Source organism: Theropithecus gelada, chromosome 14 (assembly GCF_003255815.1).
Source record: "Theropithecus gelada isolate Dixy chromosome 14, Tgel_1.0, whole genome shotgun sequence".
NCBI classification, from domain to species: domain Eukaryota; kingdom Metazoa; phylum Chordata; class Mammalia; order Primates; family Cercopithecidae; genus Theropithecus; species Theropithecus gelada.
The window spans coordinates 77,717,654-77,735,427 of NC_037682.1; the positions used below are offsets into that span (position 1 = coordinate 77,717,654).

General features: G+C 39.8%; 1 protein-coding gene across 7 annotated transcripts; it reads right to left on the reverse strand.

Annotated features, from left to right (window-relative positions):
* Positions 1 to 1,105: 1,105 nt before the first annotated feature.
* Positions 1,106 to 8,251, reverse strand: CREBZF (CREB/ATF bZIP transcription factor). 7 transcript variants are annotated; one of them, XM_025356390.1, is made up of 5 exons: positions 6,928 to 8,251; positions 6,637 to 6,714; positions 5,504 to 5,572; positions 4,754 to 4,869; positions 1,106 to 3,715 (listed from the first exon to the last, which is right to left on the reverse strand). In XM_025356390.1, the coding sequence occupies exons 1-2, from the start codon at positions 7,986 to 7,988 to the stop codon at positions 6,699 to 6,701; spliced, it is 1,077 nt and encodes a 358-aa protein (XP_025212175.1). In that variant the 5' UTR covers positions 7,989 to 8,251; the 3' UTR covers positions 1,106 to 3,715; positions 4,754 to 4,869; positions 5,504 to 5,572; positions 6,637 to 6,698. The 7 variants fall into 7 exon arrangements, with proteins under 7 accessions (XP_025212175.1, XP_025212174.1, XP_025212173.1 ...); XM_025356389.1 differs by lacking the exon at positions 4,754 to 4,869; XM_025356388.1 differs by having other exon boundaries at positions 1,106 to 4,869; positions 6,928 to 8,245.
* Between the last annotated feature and the right edge of the window lie 9,523 nt (positions 8,252 to 17,774).

A 17,774-nucleotide genomic window follows, 5' to 3' on the forward strand; every position in this document is an offset into this window, starting at 1 on the left:
TTATTAATCCATAGATTCTTAGAACTGATTTAACAACCTTCCTTAAATCAGCCATCTTCTTGAGTCATTCAGGCTCAGCTTCAGCTATTATGATATAGATCTACCTACTTCGAGTCACCTTATTTGGAAAGCTGTATTTTTAGTTTAGGTAGTCTTTCACACTTCCATTTATTGTAGGATATTTAGAATCACAAAATCAACTAATCTCTCTGCCTTCAGTGAAATATCCTAGTTGATTGATTTCCTAAGATCATTTAAATTTTTGATGTGCTTTCTTCTGTTGTCCTAACATTTCTCATCCTAGTTCTCTAAACCATTTTCTTCTGTGACAGCAACTGAATCAGCATTGTCCAACAGAGCTTTCTGTGATGATGGAAATATTTTATATCTGCACTGTCAATATGTTAACCATTAGCCTATGTAGCTGCTGGGCACCTGAAATGTGGCTAGTGCAACTGAGTAACTGAATTTTTAATTTTAATGCATTTAAAATGTTTAGCCATGTGACTAATGGTTACAGTATTGGACAGTGTAGATCTAAACCAACACTTTCTTATGAAGCAAGCCAATCATCACAGAAAAGTACCAAACAAAATTTTAAGTGGCATCCAAGATTATTCATGAATCTCTTAACTATTACTTCCAAATAGTGACATATGTGTTAAGTAATCTTATGCTGCTTAAAATTATATATAATAATTTAGAAAAGGCATCTCTGTGAGTGAAACTGGCCTTTAACGTCTGTTTAAAGAAAAATATAAGCAGTGCTGCCAAAGATGAAAAGCTTATGTGAAATTAACAAAATACAATCTCAATTTTTCAGAAACCAAAGATGATTTGTTCTTTCAACAGGCACATAAAATGTATTATCTACTAAACTTATATAGAAAATGATCCCAGTTATGAGGCAAAAGAATCTGTATGCACAAGAAACTGAAAGGAAGGAAGCATGCCAAAATGTTTACTGTGGATATTCTACGGCTTATAGTTATAAGGGTGATTTTTCTTTTCTTCTTGATTCCTTTCAGGATATTCCAAGTTTTCTATAAATAATATGCTTTACTTTTACAACTAGGGAAAGAAAGACAGAAAGATATATATAATGTTTAAAGGGCAAAACAATACAGCTGTTTATTTTAAGATGAAAAGCTCTGACCCCAAATCATCCATTTTACCTACATTCTGTCACTTTTACTAAAAGCAGAGTTCTACTCATCACAGTGAAAAAACAATGAATTAAAAGTAATTTCTGATGTTAACCCAAGTACCCAGTTAGACTCCTTAAGAATATAGAATTGTGTAATCAACTTAGATAATTCAAAGTCCAATGATATAACTAAGTTCTTTGACAACTGAGCACACGTTGTTTCTTTACTTATCTTTAAACATTCCTAGTCCAATTACTCCCTAGCATAATACCATGTATAAATGGGGATGAGTTTACAATGGTTTCTGTAATCAAAAAGTATTTCTAATCTGTCCTCTGCCACATATTTTTAAATTATCTTTTCCATTAGCAGAAATGGGCAACATAAACAATAAAGCATGTTAAGTCTGTTGCTGCAAATTTACTTTGCCAAAATTTTTGTTCAGAGAGCAGATATCTGCATTATTTAAGGACATTTAGTCATTTGTAGCTAACACCTGAAGTAAACTACCCTAAGTCAATTTTTAATATTTCAGTCTAGACACAGTAGACAAACTATTTAAATATTTTATAATTTACTGTGTGTAGTTATTTGGCTTTAAAGAAAAAAAAGAGGGCTCACATTCTATTTAAATTAAGACATTAATATATTTTATAAAGCCCAAACCATAGTACACTAAGAGCCAGAGGGGTCTAGGAAATTGATCTCAGTGGGTATACAGCAAAGACAAAATCTGGAGGCAGACGCTAAAGGAAGTTGAGATAAATAAAATTCAAATCAGTATATTAACAGAACTACACAAATGTTTACAACACAGTAACTACACTTTTCAATTAGTTCATTGTGAAAACTGAGCAAAATATTCAACAATTTTGGGTCAACAAAAAGTATGGAGTATTTTAAGACAATAAAGAGTGACTGGTGTTGAGAGTACTGAGGCTACACATAAAGGTACTGAAATTCAAATCTGAAAAATACTGTGCTGGCCAAACATAACACTACAAATTTCTAATGGAAGAATTCCCGTTTTGGTCCCTAGATTAGATGGTAAGTAAATTAAAAAAACAGCTCAGAAAAGCAGCAAAAATATTAACATTTACTAGAGTCTCAAAACTTTGTATTGGCTGTGAGTCTGGGGGAAAAAACACTTATAAATGTCATACTACCAATTAAACTTTCAAGAGTCATCAGAGTATTTAGCTTTAAAATTTTACTAAATCAGAGAGACCTTAAACTACACATTCAGAATGCTGAAATAGGTAATCACATATTAAAAAGATAATGACTCATTATTAGTAAATTACCCAGTCTGTTCTATCAAAGTAGTAGTTAAGGTCACCAAATCATGTTGGTGGCTTTGGTTCTGGAATTATAACTAGCTGTACTGTAGGAGCATCAGCACTTAAGTTTTATGCCAGTGGGAATACTCTTGGCTGCCTGGCTTCACAGGCACTGAATACACTTAAAATTATAAGAAACTGACTGGATTTAGTAAGTTCTGAATAATACAATAACCAACTGTATATTTACTATGTAGTTAAGAGCCAATCTCCTACCCAAACCCTCTTCTATCAGCTGCACATTTCCCAAATAAGATAAAATGACTCAATCTAAACCAGGTGAAGGAATGTATTAACATAATCCAACAAAAATGAAATAAAACAATCCAGAGTTTTGAGTGTTTTTTTCACACTTGTAATAAACTGAAAAAATATTTCAATTAAGTAAAACAACGATATGCCACAAAAAGCCACTCCCATCCAGAATACTAAAGCCCTTATACAACACTAGATAAATTTTTATATAAAACAGTAGAAACTAGCATACCATTAATTAGAAACCTCAAAATATTCAAAAAACAGTATCAAGTACTCAAGAGAAAGCTCAAGAAGCCAAAACCTCAGAATCCATACATCCTGGTTGTTACCCTAAATTTTAATTAACTACCCACACATTTAATCATAATCAACTTTTTCAGAGATATACAAATCAATGCATCTATTTAAAAGGACTACTCTTTATCGTTAAGAACTTTACATTAACTTTTATATTCTACTCAGCAGGGTGTCTGTCTGTACTCCAAATTACCTCTCATGTTCCAGGAAATAAATACAAACTCATATGCCTTGTGATCACTGATGGCCTGCTTATGTAATTCTAGTCCACTAAATGTTAATTCCATAGAATATGCTCTTGATTATTTAAAAACTCTAATTAATTTCTTGATGAAATACTGTAATTCTCCAACGGTTACAATTTTGTAAAGATATGCAATAACTGAGTATCACTCCCATGAAAGACAAAAAAAGTGTAATTTTGTTCCAAGATTAACTTAGTCTCATGTATCTCTATTAAGTCTTTCAAGGATTCCAGAGAATCTTTTCATATCTCCATTTCTGGAAAGTGAAATCAGTATAGAAGTAATTTGGGAACTTGAAAATGGCATTCATTTTTTTCAGCAGATGCCAAATTTTTGACCGACATGGCTCTCACAATTACTTTGTTACCATCAGTCCAGTCAGTTAACAGGTTGTAGGAAAAGATTCGTTTTTGCAGACACTGCTAAGCTGTTTAAAGAGAAGAGAGAGAGATTAATTTAGTGATTATAAAATGCACAAATATTTAAAATATTTTGAACACTTTTTGTTGGATTATATCAGGTGTGACTACATTTTAACGAAAGTGGACTTTTTAAGATAAGTCTGGTCAAGGAAGTGCAGAAACAGTAAGTCAATATGATAGAAATAGTAGGTCAAAATATGATGTGTTAGTTCAATTAATGTATGAACTCCTGCCACCATCGAAGACAAATATTAAAAAGCTACGTCTTTAGTCTAGTTCTGTATTTTACCATAGAGGCACATTTAGAAGAAAAACAAAAGGGTCACCCAAATACTAAATTGTTTTCAACCATTATAGTAAATAGAGCCAAACCTAGAAATTTCAAAAACAATCCATTTTATATGCCAGAAATCTCCTTTATCCATGTGCTAATCATCCAGAACACAATTTTCTAAAAATAGTAAGACAACAGTTTCACATTAATCATAACTTTTTTAATTAACAAGTAGTGAGTCGGACACTTTAAGATATTGTTTACTACATACTGAAATAAACAGATCTGTTTAAATTCAGAAACCCAAACATTTACAGTAAAATGTGCTTACACATAAATATGACCAAATTTATTTAAAGCCCCTATTAGATAGATCCTAAATACATGCAATTACCATGTAAAAACAAGACCATGAAGTTGATGTAAAAAATGACAAAATCACTAAGTCACCAAAACTAGAAAAAAAAATGAAATGGAAACTGAGGAAAGACAGTTAATAAAACATAAGGAACCTAACAAAGCAGCTTTAAAAATAGGCCATACTAATCTTTCCATTTTCAAAAGTTCTTTATCAAGTAATTCCAAAAACTGCCATTTATAAAATGACATTCTAAAAATCTACACTTGGAATTTCAAAGCATCTCAATTCAGAAAGCTTTGACTGCTGTTTTCTCCCCAGCCCACAACTTCAAATAATGCAGGAAAAGTACTGACGTAAGGAAGAAAATATTCCAAGAGAATGTTATAGTTTTTAGAAAAATGAACTTACTGCTTTCCAGAACCTTTTAAGACCCACAGTCAGCATTAACAACAATCATTTTTCCTATTTTCATCCATTATTTTCCAATGTCATGTTAGAGATGAATAAATTCTTTGAGCCCATAACTAAAAGATCAACAAACCTGGTTTTATTATGACACCATATTTTTGTCATTGGTACTGCACAAAATTATATACAAAGAAATATATACAAAAATGTTCAAGTATTAGTTAAATTTCAATTCAAGGCTTCTGTTTCAAAAAAGCTACATTTAACATATTTCATAAAGATAGCACAAATTAGTCATTTCAAATAATCTTTCCAACTACTTTTGGTTTATATATATGTATATATATATATAAAATTCAGTAGGCACTAAAAACCCATGCAGCTGCATTGTGAGGGGCTTGCTCCTGCCCTTAGGTATAAGCAGGTTCATCACTCCAAGTTGTGAGTTTGGCTACTACCCATCATGCTCAAGTGCAGTAGTAGATGATTTTACAAAATATGCTGTGATGCACTGGAAACCAAAGACCAATTCAGGTCTCAAATCGTATTATCTAGCAACAAAACATTTACAGTTGTGCAAGAACAAGGATTCCATTTTCATAACCAAATAACAACAAAATAAAACATTTTATGTGTAAGATAACTTACATCTTTGGACTGCTGGAAAATACTTTTTAATTATGAACATTTTAAAAATAAAAAACAGCAGAAGCCCTGATATTACCTCTTTTTCCTCATTTCTTATACTACCTTTTAAAATAAAGCAGGAAATGTGGCCAGCAGCTGGTCCCGTCTCTTCTGCCCCAACAGCTGTATCCACTTTAGCACAAAGAAAAACAAGGATGCTAAATACGTATATACTTTATCAAGCAGTGATGTTTCACAAAGAATTTTTTAATGCCTCTTACACTGAAGGACACCATAACTCAATTTATACAACTGGTTAATAGATTCAAGGGAAGAATAAATCCCACCTTTGGGAAAATAGTGCCAATCGTGTTATTTAAGTGGCCAGAAGCACTCAATTTAAAAAATTATTCTAAAATAGGACAAATACTTTTGAAATACAGAGAATAAGATTCTTTGTGAAGCCTCACTTTACACGTTTTCATTCACATTTCACAACCTTCAATATCTAATCATACATATATAAATTTAACCTAAAATTTTAATACAACAAAAATAAAGATGTTCAACAATTTATTCATACTCAGTGATAGGGTAATCACTGCTGGTCCTCAAAGAAATATTAACCATTCTTATTCTCCAAGTAACTAAAACACAGGAGTCTGATATGCATGTTAATTTCCAACTTCTCTAATGGTGAGATACTAAAATCTGTTACTCCGTATAGACTGTTTCTATATCTCCTACTGAAAACTAAAAGGCATTGATACTTCAGAGATACCTGTCACCTCCAGCAAAATAACTATCACATTTGTGCATGCCCCAAATACTTATTGTCAACCTCTGAAAAGTTGCCCTAAAATCGGAATTCCAATTTGCACCTTGTACAACTCGGAACTTCCATTCAACTTCACCTGTTTCACTGTCTCCAAACTGTATCTCTATAAGCAGGTTTCAGTGTACAGTTGGAACCGATGTCATCCAAGGCCATGTCCACACTGGGGACAGAAGAGCTAGGTACACGCAAGTCTGAATAAGGGGACACATTAATAGCTATTTCAACCAGAAGAGGCATCTTAAATACATTCTTGACCAGCACAAGTCTGTTTCCAGGGTGGACAGGGCCCAAATTAGATTTCCCTCCCACCTTCCAAAACAGGAAAAAAAAAAACCACACACACACAGACTGAGATGTTGCCCATTAAAGTAGACTAAGCAGCAGAGCATGAGCGTTACGGGAAGAGATGGATCCTTACCAGGTTGTGAGGCGGGAACGACTGTTCTGTAACCCCTACAACGGAGCCTGGCAGGAAGGAAATCACCTAAAAAAGAAACTGTCAGAGAGATTTAATAGTCACATGTTATCATTAGGAGTTGGTTACTGTGTCACATTCATGCTTTTAGCTAAACACTTTAAGATTCAATATTACTTTTTTTCTCTCCTCTGAAATGTGTCCGGTGAAGATGTCCCACTAAGATAAGTTTGACATGGTGTAAGGGAGTTGAAAGGGGTAAACGCGGATAAAGAGCAGATTACTTGACCCTACATTTTAAGAGAAGACGACGCCTTCCGGGCGCACGCCGAGCAGAACTCCACCGACACCTTATCCTTGTCCACATGGAGACAGACTCCTCCCGCCGAGTCGTCCTCTTCCAGCAGGTCCTGCTTCTGCTTTCCCACCGGCAGAGCGTAGTCGTGGTCACCGGCGGGTGAGTCTCTGAAGAGCGAGGTGGTCAGCCGCAGTCCCACGCCGCTCAGCCGGCTCAGCAAGCGAGCCAGTCCAGTCTCGTTGGCTAAGACTGCCCGTAGGTAGCGACTCTCCTCCTGCAGTGCCTGTACGCGTTTGCCCAGCTCCCGATTCTCGGCCCGCAGTTCCTGGTTCTCGGCTGCCAGACCCCGTACTCGACTCTCCAGCCCCATCACGTACTCCTTCTTCTTCAGCCGATTAAGGCGGGCAGCCGCCGCCGCCGCCTTCCGGGGACTCTTTGTCGCCGCCTGGTTGTTGTCGTTACCGCTGCCGCCACCGCCGCCTCCTCCTGGAGACTTTTTCCGCCTCTTTTCGGCGCTGCCACTGTCACTGCTGCTGCTGCAGCCTCCGATACCGTTTAACAGCCTCTGCAGCAGGTCAGAGAAGCGCTGCATTTCAGCAGCCGCGGCCTCATCGTCATCCTCCCCTCTCCACAGGCCGCCGCTATCCGAGCCTCCGCCAGACGAGGAGAGAGGCCCCGGCGAGCTAAGCCCGGGGTCCAGGTGCCAGTCCGGTTGCCGGGGGTCCAGGAGATCCGCCAGTTCCAGCCCAGACAGAAAGTCCATATCCTCCGTTTCTTCTCCGGGGAGGCTGGCGATCGCTTCCTCCTCCATCTCCCCGGGCGAGGGCGCGCGCACGGCCACCCTGCCGCGGCTCCCCCTCCCGGCTTCCAACTCCCCTTCGTCGCCAAGCTGCTGCTTGCGGCCGGGAGATCCGGCCGCTGCTGTCTCCTCCTCCCCCGCTGCCGCCCGGGTGAGGTCCGAGGGCAGCGAGCAGGTTGCAGCCGGGGCTGGGCTCTCACTGCGGGTTGGGGAGTTGCTGCCCGAGGCTGCCAGCAGCTTGGTCAGGCTATGCCTCATGAGGGCCGGCGGCGGGCCGCGGTAGGCCCTGGCCGCTAAGAGTGGGCCTCACGGGCCCCAAGGATCCCAGGCCCCAGGGCGGGTAGCCCCCGGCACTGGCCGAAACGAAATGCAGGGAAAGGTCCGAGTAGCCTCCCGCCTCAGTTGGCTAGTCGACCCCCCGCGCCAGGGCGCGGGGAGGGTCGGGAGAAAGAAGCGGTGAGGCCCAGTGATGACTCAACCGCGCCACCCAGACAACGGCCTGGCCGGAAGTCAGTGGTTTTCGCCCCAGCCCCGCCCACCGCATTTCGCGCGCCACCAGGCCGTATTATCGCGAGGTTTTAGGGTGCTTTTGGAGTGGGAATAATTCCAGCTTTCTAGTGACGTCATAATAACTGCAGCAAAAATAACAACAGACTCTAGATTTATCCACCCTAATTCAATAATACCGCCCAATACCCAGACTCAACAGTTCAACACAATGTTTTGCCATATTTGCTTTATCTTTACATAAATGCTTGTAAATTTTTTTTGCTGAATCATCCTAAAGTTGCAGGTAAGACACCATACCCCTGCGTACTTCAGTGTGCATCTCTAAAACTAAGGACTTTTTTTCATAATCATAATACTATTACCAAGTCTTCAGAAAATTAACAATCGTTTACTAATACTATTTAATACCTGGGCCATACTAGATGTCCTCAGTTGGATAATGGATATGCTAATTACCCTAACCTGATCACTACATTCCATATGTATGGAAACATCACTATGTACCCCATGAATGTGACAGTTATTATTTGTCAATTAAAAAAAAAAAAAGGAATGTAGAATACAACGTTCCTTACAAAAATTGTCTTCGGTTGTTCATGCCATTTTTTACAAGTAGGTATTTTCACTTGAGCCAAGATCCAATCAGTACTGACTTACTGCATTGGGGTAACGAACAAAAACTCTGACAAATAGAGCCAGAAAAGGCTATGAAGAGAGGGTACTCATACTTGTATGCCTGAAAACAAAGACTGCAAAACCACAACGTTGCACAAAAACCATCACGACCTTATACAAAACCTCTGCAAGGATGTCGCCCAGAAGCTGCCTGTCCAACCTTGAACTGACGTCACCCTTGTTATTGACCTTTGTAGTCAAGATAATTATTTCAAAACAATGTGTAACCATCCTCATTTTTTTTCCTTTAAAACCCTTTGTCTTCCTTCGTCTTCTTGCATACACACATAGTTTACTATGGCATGCGTTTTCCCATTGAAATGCTCTATTTTCAATGCACATCTTTTATTTTAGAGACCTTTTCCGTTTGTTATTTAGGTTCACATCCCACAAAGAATTTGAGATTTGAAGCAGTTTACAAATACAGATATTTAGGTTCATATCCCACAAGAGATCTGAGATTTGAAGCAGTTTACAAGTACATTAGAATATAGTAAAACAAAACATTTTGAATTTTTAAAAAGCAAGGCCAAAAAAAAGATGAACTAGGAAGAGAAGGAGTTCTGAAAGGGGAAACGGTTAATATTGGAATTGGATGGATGCAATATCTTACTCAGTTGTTTCAGTTGGGCTAAAATTGTTTCCTGAGAGCCCAAACAAAAAAAGAGAAATGAATTTTCCTTTGTTCATAAGTAAAGTATATATGAATTCTTTAACCACTTTTCTAGTTCTTAAATCTTAAAGAAACTTCTCTATAGGATACTGAATAATGTAGCAGATATCCTCTAGGATAGCTGCTTCTATACAGTATTTCTTAAGAGAGACAGAAAGCAAGTTCCAGGAAAGTTGAACACTGACAGGTCCTAAATATTGAGAAACGTGCTTGGTACACTGCACAGGCTTCAACAAATATTTATTGAGTGAGTGAACAAAGTCTACAGTTTTGACTGAAGGCATAACACTAAAGCTCAACTGAATGAAAACAATTATTTCAAGGTGTGAAAAAAGTATGACCTGTGGTATCTAGAAGAATAAATAAAAGGACTCCTTGTCCTGCTTAACATTCCATTAGGAAAGATTTTGCTAAAGAACAACAGCACACAGTTCAAGGTGATATATGTATACACTGGCCTCCCTTGAGTACAGGTGTTTTGTATGGCTGGTAATCCCAGTCAACTGCATTTTCCCCTTAGGCAAAATTCAATATTATTGATTGATTTATTATATTTTTTAAACTACAAAATTTTGTTTTAAATACACATGATTTGGCCAGGTGTGGTGGCTCACGCCTGTAATCCCAGCACTTTGGGAGGCCAAGGCAGGAGGATTGCCTGAGCCCAGGAGTTTGAGATCAGCCTCGGCAACATAGAGAGACACCAACCCCCCCCCACCAACCCCCACCCACCACCTTGCCTGGCCAATTTTTTGTACTTTTAGTAGAGATGGGGTTTCACCATGTTGGCAAGGCTGGTCTTGAACTCCTGGCCTCAGGTGATCTGCCCGCCTCAGGTGATCCACCTGCCTCAGCCTCCCAAAGTGCTGGGATTGTGGGCGTGAGCCACCGCAACCTCCCAAATTTGCTTTTCCTTGATTACTGGAAGGTTGAATGTTTGTCACATGACCAACTGACTTCTAATGTGAATAGGATTTTCACTTCCCTAACCCATTTATTTATCTTTGAAGTAGGGGAAAACGTTCTTCAGGGAAGATGTTTGTCTTTTTTCTTCTTGATTTATGTGAACTCTTTACATTATAAGGGAAACATCCCTTTGCCTCTTATATTTTCCAACTTTTTTAAAAAATAATTTTACGATTTACTAGGGGTGGAGTTGTAAAGTTCTTTCTTAGGCTGTAATTTTTAAATAGTCAATTTATCAAAGACCAGGCTCAGCGGCTCACACCTGTAATCCCAGCACTTTGGGAGGCCGAGGCAGGCGGAACACTTAAGGCCAGGAGTTCGAGACCAGCCTGGCCAACATGGTGAAACCTCATCTCTATTAAAAATACAAAAAATTAGAAAAAAATTTAGCCAGGTGTGGTGGCACATGCATGTAATCCCAGCTATTTGGGAGGCTGAGGCCCGAGAATCACTTGAACCTTGGAGGCAGAGGTTGCAGTAAGCCAAGATCGTGCCACTGCACTCCATCCAGCCTGGGCGACAGAGTAAGACTATGTCTTAGAAGAAAAAAAAAAAATCCACTTATCAATTCATTGAATAATCCATACTTGTCCCACTGACTTCCCAACATGTGTGCCATATATTAAATTCTTACATACACTTGGCTCTATTTCTGGTCTTTATCTATTTTATTGATCAGTTCTGCAATTCCAGAAGCAAAATCACTCCACTTTTTATTGGAGTTTATATTACATTTTCATATCTCATATGGCAAGTCCCTCTTTGTCACTTTTATTTTCTCAGAATTTTCTAGCTATACTTAAGTATTTATTTCTCCACATAACTTTAGAAGACTTTCCAAGTTCAAAAAAGCTAGAATTTTTTATGGAAATTGCATTAAATGTATTCATTTCTTTTATCTAGTTTTTATGCAAACTTTACCTAGTTTTTATGCAAACTTTGCATAAAATAGATTATTTCTTCCGTTCTATTTCTAAATGGTTATTGTTACTATGTAGGAGAGCTATTTATCTTTTTTGTTAAATTTTTAACTGACTAGTGCACCAAACTTTCTTGTTTTAATTTTCAGCTTATCAATTTTTAATAATTACATAACCTTATATATAACTATTTTGCTTCCTTCTTTGCAATATTTATTATTATCTTGACTGATAATATAATAGCACTTTCAGATTCATGTCTAATAATAGTGTTTATAGCAAACTTCCTTGTCTTATTCCTGACTTTAACAGGAATGCCTTTACTGTCTAGCTATTGACTTGAGATTAGTATTTTTATTAGATTAAGAAACATGCTCCTATTTGTATTTTACATGGAGATTTTAACAACATGAATGGCTGTTTTATTAAATGACTTGCAGCATGTGTCAGGATTCAACTATACTCCAAATCTTTGGAGGGAAGGAGGTATAAAGCCATGTAAAAACTGTGTAAGGTTCACTAGCTTAAGATAATTGTGAGAGAAGCCTAAACTTTATAACTCTGTGTATTGGGTTTTGTATATTGGGGAGGCAGTTTGAAAAACATCTGTTCAGCTTCTCGTAGCTAAATAAAGGTTTTGCAAAACTTGACCCATCTCACATACCTACATTATTCTGCATCTGTCTAGAATTGCAAGACCAAAGCAAGAAAATAATTTATTCAGTCATTCTACACACACACACACACACACACACACACACACACACACACACGGTCTACTTTGAGCTAGATCCTGTTATAAGCATTGTGGGTATAATGATGGGCAAGGTCGATAAAGTTCTCATGGAGCCGACTTTGTAATGAGAGAAGACAGCAAATAAATAGGAAAGTTTTATAAAAATGCTATACAGAGATTTTTTTAAAGGGTCACCCAATTGAAAATAAATCTATAATTATTTTAGATTGGATAGCCAATGGACAATTCTCTGAGGAAATAAAATTTCAGCTGAAACCTCAATAGTGTGTTAAGAAACAAAGACAAAAAGGTTGGAGCAGAGTGGGTAAGAAGAGACATCATAGGACATGTGTTTGTATACACACTATTTACAACTGAATTAATTAAATGTTTTTTGTTTGTTTGTTTTGAGACAGAGTCTCACTCTGTTGCCCAGGTTAGAGTAAAGTGGCATGATCTCAGCTCACTGCAACCTCTGCCTCCCGGGTTCAAGCGATTCTCCTGCCTCAGCCTTCCAAGTGGCTGGGATTACAGGTGCTTGCCACCATGCCTGGCTAATTTTTGTATTTTTTAGTAGAGACAGGGTTTCACCATGTTGGCCAGGCTGGTCTTGAACTCCTGACCTCATGATCTGCCCATCTCAGCCTCCCAAAGTGCTGGGATTACAGGTGTGAGCCACCATGCCCGGCCTAATTACATGTTTGTAAATACACAAGCATTTCATTGGAACTTGAAAGAAGAAAAATCCTGAAAGTTTCTAGCAAGCATGTAATACAAAATGAAAATTAATTTAAGACATGTAGGGCCATTGATACTTTGTTTTGCATTCTTTATTTCCTCTTAACATTTTAATCCCCCCACAATAAGATCCCAAGGTTTTTTGTTTGTTTGTTTGTTTTTTGAGACGGATTCTCGCTCTATCACCCAGGCTAGAGTACAGTGGCACAATCTCTGCTAACTGCAAACTCTGCCTCCCGGGTTCACGCCATTCTCCTGCCTCTGCCTACTGAGTGGCTGGGACTACAGGTGCCCGCCACCACACCCAGCTAATTTTTTGTATATTTTGTAGAGACGGGGTTTCCCCGTGTTAGCCAGGATGGTCTTGACCTCCTGACCTCGTGATCCACCTGCCTCAGCCTCCCAAAGTGCTGGATTACAGGCGTGAGCCACCGCACCAGGCCTCTCAAGTTCTTTAACCATAGATTTTCCAAACATAGGAAAAGAATGTCAACTCATCCCCTGAGACATGCATACATAAATTTTTCAGCTGGAGCACCAGAATACAATGTAGCATCAATATCTAGATAGATTAGAAGAAGAGGTTGTCAGCTAAGAGTGAAGAGGAGGATAGGAGTTGATATAGATTAGATTGTGTCCCTCAAAAATGACATGTCGAAGTCCTAATCCGTAGTACCTTAGAACGTGACCTTATTTGGCAATAGGATTTTTACAGAGATAATAAAGCTAAAATTAGCTTATTAGGGTGGGTTCTAATTCAGCATGATTTTTGCCCTTATAAAAAGAAAACATTTGTACATAGAGACAAACACAAAGGGAAGACAATGGAAAGACACATAGGTAGAGGATAAGCATGTGTATTAATCCATTCTCACACTGCTGCAAAGAACTGCCCAAAACTGGGTAATTTATAAAGAAAAAGAGGTTTAATGGACTCACAGTTCCACATGGCTAAGGAGGCCTCACAATCACGGTGGAAGGCAAAGGAGAAGTAAAGACATGTGTTACATGGCGGTAGGCAAGAGAGCATATGTAGGGGAACTGCCCTTTACAAAACCATCAGATCTTGTGAGACTTATTCACTACAGTGAGAACAGCATAGAAAAAACCTGCCCCCATGATTCAATTACTTCCCACTGGGTCCCTTCCACAACATGTGGGGATTATGGGAGCTACATTTCAAGATGACATTTGGGTGGGGACTCAGCCAAACAACATAATTCTGCTCCTGGCCCCTCCCAAATCTCATGTCCTCACATTTCAAAACCAATCATGCCATCCCAACAATCCCCCATTCAGCATTAACTCAAAAGTCCACAATCCAAAGTCTCATCGGAGGCGAGGCAAGGCAAGTCCTTTCTGCCTACAAGCCTGAAAAATCAAAAGCAAGTTAGTTACTTCCTAGATACAATGCAGGTACAGGCATTGGGTGAATACACCCATTCCAAATGACAGAACTTGGCCAAAACAAAGGGGCTACAGGCCCCATGCAAGTCCATAATCTAGCAGGGCAGTCAAATCTTAAATTTCCATAATGATCTCCTTTGACTCCATGTCTCACACCCAGGTCACACTGATGGAAGAGGTGTGTTACCATGGCCTTGAGCAGCTTCATCCCTGTGGCTTTGCAGGGTCCAGGCCCCCTCCTGGCAGCTTTCATGCATCGGCACTGACTGCAGCTTTTCCAGTGCACAGTGCAAGCTGTTGATAGAGCTACCATTCTGGAGTCTGGAGGACGGTGGCCCTCTTCTCACAGCTCCACTAGGCAGTGCCCCAGTGTAGACTCTGTGTGGGAACTCTGACCCCACACTTCCCTTCCACACTGCCCTAGCAGAGGTTCTCCATGGAAGCCCTGCTCCTACAGCAAACTTATGCCTGGACAGCCAAGTGTTTCCATACATCCTCTAAAATCTAGGGGGAGGTTGCCAGACCTCAATTCTTGACTTCTATGCACCCAGAGGCTCATTATCACATGGAAGCCGCCAAGGCTTAGGACTTGCACCCTCTGAAGCCATAGCCTGAGCCTGTACCTTGGCCTCTTTTAGCCACAGCTGGAGCAGCTGGGATGCAGGGCACCAAGAACCTAGGCTGCACACAGCATGGGGCCCTAGGCCCAGCATATGAAACCATTTTCTATTCCTAGGCCTCTGGGCCTGCCATGGGAGGGGCTGCTTCGAAGATCTCTAACATGCCCTGGAGACATTCTCTCCATTGTCTTGGTGATTAACCTGTTGCTCCTGGTTACTTATGCAAATTTCTGCAGCCAGCTTGAATTTCTCCCAAGAAAATGGGTTTTTTCTTTCCTACTGCAACATCGGGCTGCAAATTTTCCAAACTTTTATGTTCTGCTTCCTCTTGAATTCATTGCTACTTAGAAATTTCTTCTGCCAGATACCCTAAATCATCTCTCTCAAGTTCAAAGTTCCACAAACCTCTAGGGCAGGGGCAAAATGCCACCAGTCTCTTTGCCAAAGCATAAGAGTCACCTTTGCTCCAGTCCCCAACAAATTCGTCATCTCCATCTGAGACCACCTCAGCTTGGACTTCTTAGTGTTATCACATCAGCATTTTGATCAAAGCCATTCAACAAGTCTCTAGGAAGTTCTAAACTTTCCCACATGTTTCTGTCTTCTTCTGAGCCCTCCAAACTATTCCAATCTCTGCCTGTTACCCAGTTCCAAAGTTGCTTCCACATTTTAAAGTATCTTTACAGCAGCGCCCCACTACCCAGGACCAATTTACTGTATTAGTCCATTCTCACACTGCTATAAAGAACCGCCTGAGACTAGGTAATTTATAAAGAAAAAGAGGTTTTATGGACTCACAGCTCCACATGGCTAGGGAGGCCTCACAATCATGTGGGAAGGCCAAGGAGGAGCAAAGGCATATCTTACATAGTGCAGGCAAGAGGGCATATGCAGGGAAACTGCCCTTTATAAATCCATCAGATCTCGTGAGACTTATGCACTATCATGAGAACAGCAAGGGAAAAACTCTCCCCCATGATTCAATCACCTCCCACCAAGTCCCTTCCACAACATGTGGTGATTATGGAGCTACAATTTAAGATGACACCTGGGTGGAAACACAGCCAAACCGTAACAACCATGTGACTGGAATGATGTGTCTACAAGCCAAGGAATGCCAAGAATTGCCAGCAAACATCAGAAACTGGAAGAGGCAAGGAAAAATTCTCCCCCAAAGCCACTGGAGAAAGCAAGGCCTTGCCAACACCTTGGTTTTGGACTTCTAGCCCCCAGAACCATGAGACAATAAATTTCTGTTATTTTAAACCACCTGATTTTGGGTACTGCTTTGTCATGGCAGCCATTCAGTAAAACTGTTAAAGGAGATGAAGAGAGGCTAACCAAATATGCCAAGAATCTAGCTAAGCCTGTTGTATCATTCAGTGCTCAACTACAGGAAACAGAAACCAACTTAGCTACTTTAGGAGGAATGAAATTTAATTCAGAGAATGTAGTGCTTTAAAAGTCATTGGAAAGACTGGAGGGAGGAGTGGGCATTAGACTGGATTATCAAGAATGCCTCTCAGCACAATATTGCCAAATAGGCCCACTTGGTAGCTACTATCTCTGCCCCAGTTGGAAAAGTGGTAAAATAGACAGCTGGAATGTTGACTTCAAAAAACTCTGCTTTAGCTGTGATTTAGGGATAAGGAAAACTGCTGCTCCCCAAATTCTCAACCCCAACTATTCCTTTCTTTCTTTCTTTTTTTTTTTTTTTTTTTTTTTGAGACGGAGTCTCACTCTGTCACCCAGGCTTGAGTGCAATGGCTTCATCTCAGCTCACTGCAACCTCCACCTCCCGGGTTCAAGCAATTCTGCCTCAGTCTCCCGAGTAGCTGGGATTACAGGTGCCCGCCACCATGCCCAGCTAATTTTTGTATTTTTTAATTGAAACGGGGTTTCACCATATTGGTCAGGCTGGTCTTGAACTCCTGACCCAGGTAATCCACCCGCCTTGGCCTCCCAAAATGTTAGGATTACAGGTGTGAGCCACCACGCGCAACTCAACTCCAACTATTGACTAACTATTGCTACCTAACAAGTTACCCAAAACTTAAAAAAGGACAAATATCCAAGAATAAGCACTTGTTTATTACTGTGGTTTAAAACAATAAACATTTATTGTTGCTCACATTTTCTGTTGGTCAGAAATTTTTAAGTGACTTAGCTAGGTAGTTAGTTCTAGCTCTGAAATCCTCATGGGGTTTAGTCAGATTTTGGCTTGGACTGCAGTCCTCTGGAAAGCTTGAATGGTGCTAAAGAATCCGCTTCCAAGTGGCTCGTTCATATGGCTAACTCGTTGGCCATGAAGGGAGGTTTCAGTTCCTCCTCCATGTGGGCTCATCCACAGAGCTGTGTGAGTGTCTACACTTCACGGTGGCTGTCTTCACCTAGAGCAAATGGTCCATGAGACCAAGGAAGAAGCACCAATGTCTTTTATGACCTAGCCTCAGAGATGATATACCATCACTTATGTAAGATTCTTTTGGTCACATGAGTCAGACCTTATTCGTGCTGGGAGAGGATGAGACAAGGACATGAATACTAGGAGACAAGAATCATTAGAAAGCCTGTCTTAAGGGGCTGGCTACCACATCCTATAAAGTTAGTGAATGGACATCGAGATGCTGTTGCAGAAAAACCTGATGTCTCCACAAGAATATACTTGGAAGCTATAGTGGCAAAAGGAGGAAACCAAGGATCCTTGCCTCATTTGCACCTTCCAAATATGGCTGCAGAGGAGTCTGGCAAATATAGTTTGTTTCTGTGCTTCTTTTGTTTCAGCTTTTACATTTCTGC